Source organism: Austrofundulus limnaeus, unplaced genomic scaffold, assembly GCF_001266775.1.
Source record: "Austrofundulus limnaeus strain Quisiro unplaced genomic scaffold, Austrofundulus_limnaeus-1.0 Scaffold419, whole genome shotgun sequence".
Taxonomy (NCBI): Eukaryota; Metazoa; Chordata; class Actinopteri; order Cyprinodontiformes; family Rivulidae; genus Austrofundulus; species Austrofundulus limnaeus.
The window spans coordinates 163,876-168,151 of NW_013952821.1; the positions used below are offsets into that span (position 1 = coordinate 163,876).

The 4,276-nt window shown below is 37.4% G+C and overlaps 2 protein-coding genes across 2 annotated transcripts in view; both read right to left on the bottom strand.

Moving 5' to 3' along the window:
• LOC106529035 (gastrula zinc finger protein XlCGF57.1) overlaps positions 1-845 on the bottom strand; it is a 3,132-nt gene extending 2,287 nt beyond the window's left edge. Inside the window, exon 1 of the mRNA XM_014024366.1 lies at positions 496-845. Coding sequence (XP_013879820.1) covers positions 496-610 — 115 coding nt within the window. The 5' untranslated portion in view covers positions 611-845. The remainder of the gene's footprint in view (positions 1-495) is intronic.
• Positions 846-1,136: 291 nt separating this feature from the next.
• LOC106529034 (gastrula zinc finger protein XlCGF57.1) overlaps positions 1,137-4,276 on the bottom strand; it is a 5,268-nt gene continuing 2,128 nt past the window's right edge. The window contains exon 2 of the mRNA XM_014024365.1: positions 1,137-3,351. Within this exon, the coding sequence (XP_013879819.1) occupies positions 1,946-3,351 (1,406 nt within the window). The 3' untranslated portion in view covers positions 1,137-1,945. The remainder of the gene's footprint in view (positions 3,352-4,276) is intronic.

Consider the following 4,276-nt stretch of genomic DNA (forward strand, 5'->3'; position numbering starts at 1 on the left):
ATATATATGCGCGTGTGTGTGTTTTTATTTAAGTTAGAGACTCAGATAAAGCTGCAAGAGGAAGAGGAGACGATGTTTCATCTCAAAGCTCAGATTGGAGAAAAGAAAATTATAATTTTTCTAAATTATTTATTTGGTTAGTCTTGTATTTGTAACAAAAATTACCATTAATAGTTTAAAATAGTTTATGTATTTTACGAGCATAAAGTTTTTTTCTCCCCGTTGAGCAAAACAAATGGGGAAAAAAGACAAATTAGGGTTTATTCTTCTTTTGTTTCTCAATTAAAAAWCTGCATGACACAGCTGATACTTCCGATGCTGTTTTATATGTTTATAAATGCAGTTCGGGGTTAATAAAAAGACATCTGTTATTTGTTTTTACTTCGTCACAGCTGCTCATTTCCACCTCCGTCCTAACGAAAGCTAAATGCTAAGCTAACGGTTAGCCTTTTCTTTTCTGGAGTATAATTCATGCAGATCTGTGATTCTTCTCACCAGCTGTTTGGTTTAGAACGTCCTCTTGTTGGTGGACACAGGGGCCTTTATGATCTGAGTTGTCTCTTAGCAGACTTTTAGTGTTGTTTTGATGAAGATAATCCTCTTCGTTCATCTTCGTGTTGTCCTTTAAAATCTAAATAAGTTCTCAGTCGAAGTCAAGAAAAGAACAAAAATATTTTTGTCAAACAAAAGTCATCAGTGTTAAACAGAAGCTGCAGTCACAGATAAGCAGCATCCGTGTCAATAAATAATTATTCGTGCGGTATCAGATAATCAGTGCTGACTGTGCGTTCACACATCTTTTTGAACAGGCACCTAAAAGGACACCTTTATCCTCCGACGCTGTCTTTGGTCACCATGGTAACCACAGCCTCCCAGCTGTTTCATCACATGTGCAGTAGTTAAAGCAGTAACTAAACAAAACAAAAAATAAAAATAAAAAAGAAAACTTCTATACAATTATGTTTTAAAAGTCAATCATTTAAATTTATATAAAATAATTTATATTTTTACAAAAAATATTCTATTAAACTTTGAGGTAGTTTATATTTTTAACAATTTGTGCAGAAGAACAGAGTTTAGATAAATCCAGCTATTTTATTTAACTAAAACACAGCCATTTAAATAAAACAAATAAATAATGTTGGGGGAAAAAAACTTTTATTTAAATTAAGTTACAATTGTATTCATATTGAACACGTTTCCAACAATCTTTTTTTAATGAATATTCAAAGATATGTGAAAAATATGAGCTCATGAATACAAATACAAAGAAAGTGCACAGATTTAGTGTGAAATCAGGTCCGTTAAACAGTCATCTGGTCATTAATTAATCATTTTACAACATTTTCTCAATTTACAAGACTTAATTAGTGTTTGAACTTGTGATTAATCAAAAAAAACTAAGAAATGCTGAAGACTGAAATAAAATATAAATGAAAAATCTTCCAGCTCTGGCTGACTCATTCAGCTGTTCAAACTCAACCAACCTAAATTCAACAATTTTTTATTTTTTGTCTGATTTTTCTAAAAAAGTGTGCTGGTGGTCATTAAGTAAACTTTAAATCTCCTTCATACAACAATCATACGATTTTGTAATTTACCATAATTATTTTTTTAAAGTTAAATATTTGTCTCATTTTCAAAGAGCCATAAACCTCTCTTATTATTGGGTTTAAGTTGCTTTTCAAAACAGCCCATTTAAACCCAAATATCTCATAAATGGTGAGAACATGAAATGTTAATATGGGTGAGCAAGCACCGAAAAACAAATGGATGTAAAATAAAATCTTTGGTGCTTCAACCTATTTTCACTTCATCGAAACTCAAACTGAGGAGGAATTAAAAATAAAAAGTGTGTCRTCTTTAGTATGTGGGTAAAAGCCTTTGCTTTGGGATTTTTCCTCCACGTTTRTTCTTCTCTTCAGCTGAAGCTGGAAAAGAGCTTCTAGCCTAAGTGGAATTTCATGTGTCGGTTTAAACTTCCCTGCTGGGTGAACTCCTGACCACAAACGCCACAACCAAATGGCTTCTCGCCCGTGTGAACGGTGATGTGCGAATCCAGATGCGTTTTGCGGGTGAACCTTTTGCCACAAAAATCGCAGCTGTGAGGTTTTTCTCCAGTGTGAACCGCCATGTGAGTACTGAGGTGCGTTTTACGATTAAACCTTTTGCCACAGACCTCGCAGCCGAACGGCTTTTCCTCCGTGTGGACCGTCATGTGGGTCCTGAGGTGCGTTTTTCGCTTATAACTTTTACCGCAAACGTCGCAAGCGAACGGTTTTTCRCCCGTGTGGACCGTCATGTGCGCCCTAAGACTTGTCTTACGATTAAACCTCTTACCGCAGAGATCACAGCCAAAAGGCTGCTCCCCTCCGTGGACGATCATGTGCGTCTTCAGATTGTTCTGGTGCCGTGCTCTTTTACCACAAATATCGCAAACAAAAGGTTTCTCTCCTGTGTGGATTCTCATGTGGGTTTTCAGGTTGTGCTGATGCTTAAACCGTTTACTACAAACTTCGCAGCTAAACGGCATCTCGCCGGTGTGAATTCTCATGTGGATCTTTACGTTGTGCTCATGCTTGAAGCTCTTACCACAGCTTTCACAGCTAAACGGTTTCTCCTCGGAGTGGACTCTCATGTGAGACTTGAGACTGAACATATCTCGAAATGATTTCCCGCAATCGTCACAGCTGAAATTCTTCCTCCCTGTGTGGGCTTTAGTCTGAGAGTCAGCATCTTTCTTGGCTCTGGAACACTTCTGATTACCTGGGCAGGTGGAAGACGCTTTTTCTGTGTTCCGTCTCATGTGTCTCTTCAGAGACTGTTTATACAGAAACTGTTTGCCACACTCTGAGCAGCTGAAGGGTTTCTTCACCGAGCTACACCCGGCTGATTCAGCTGCTCGGCTTTTCTGCCAACCATTGTCAGTCTCTGACAAAGGGTCCTGCCACTCTTCTTCATCGTCATCAGCATCATCAGTCGCAGAGGAGTYCTCGTCCTCATCCGTGTTTGCTTGTGTTTTTCTGATCAGTTCCAGCTGTCCACCATCCTCTCCATCATTTTCTGTTTTGACCCACTTAAATGAACTACTGGTGGGACGCTCTGACTCTTTGGGGTCACAGGCTTTCTGGCTTTTAGGCTGAGAGGAGTGAGGTTCCTCTACATCCTCTTCAGTCTTCACGATAACAGTTAATGGAAGTCTGCAGGGTTCAGTCTCACCCCAGGCGTGAAGATACCCGCCATCCTGACAGATCCATTGGTCTTCCTCTTCCTCCTTGATGCGAAGGGGGTGTTGGTTAGATGTCGGACTCCAAGGACCTTCTTCTTTAATCGAAAAAGACGTTTGAACACCTGCAGGCACAAAGAATCACATGTGGACAAATGTTACTTCATAAAACCTTTAGTAACTTTGTTTAATCTGAAATGCTACAATACTGGAAACAAGAAAGTCCTCTCTTAAAATACAGGTTTATTAATAATAATAATAATAATGTTATTAGAGAATAGGAGTGTGCTCAAATTACTCTTCAGGCCTCAGTTAGCAGCAGCGGTGGGCACAGTTCCCCTAAAGCACTAATAGGGGAACTAATGTCTTGATTAGTGCTTTTGCTATTTTTTTATTCATTAGTGGATTAGCACTTGCTAAATTTATAGRCTAAATTTGGAAGCACTAACTGAGGTCTTTAAATGTTATTGATCAACTCTATTGTTCACAGTTGAGAGTGAAAGCTGTCACACATTTTGTTGATATGTGTGTCACCAGAGGTGTCAAGTAACTGAGTACAAATGTGTTGTTACTTCACTTAAAGTAGAAATTTTGGTTATTTATACTTTAGTGGAGTAATTATTTTTCAGCCTACTTTTTACTTCTACTCCTTACATTTTAATTCATTTATCTGTACTTTCTACTCCTTACTTTTTAAAAAATGCAAAAAGTATTTCAGTTCTATTTGGCTTTGACTTGTTTTTATTCCATCTTTTCATTGTTCAGAAAAAAATAAATAGAAATCTATCCAGATACATGAAGCCCATGGATGAGAAGTGTAAATATATATCATCCTATTGGATTGAACACACTCCATCACACCTGTACGACATGAATCACATCACATCCCAGCAGGACAGACTGTAACAGATGGAGCCTTGAATGAAGATGATTGTGGCTGAAACAACTAGTCTAGTCAGTTAATTGCAAATTTTTCAATATTAACATTTAAATTTAACATTATATCATTGACTTTAGAAGAAAAATGTATGTGTGTGTGTGTGTGTGTGT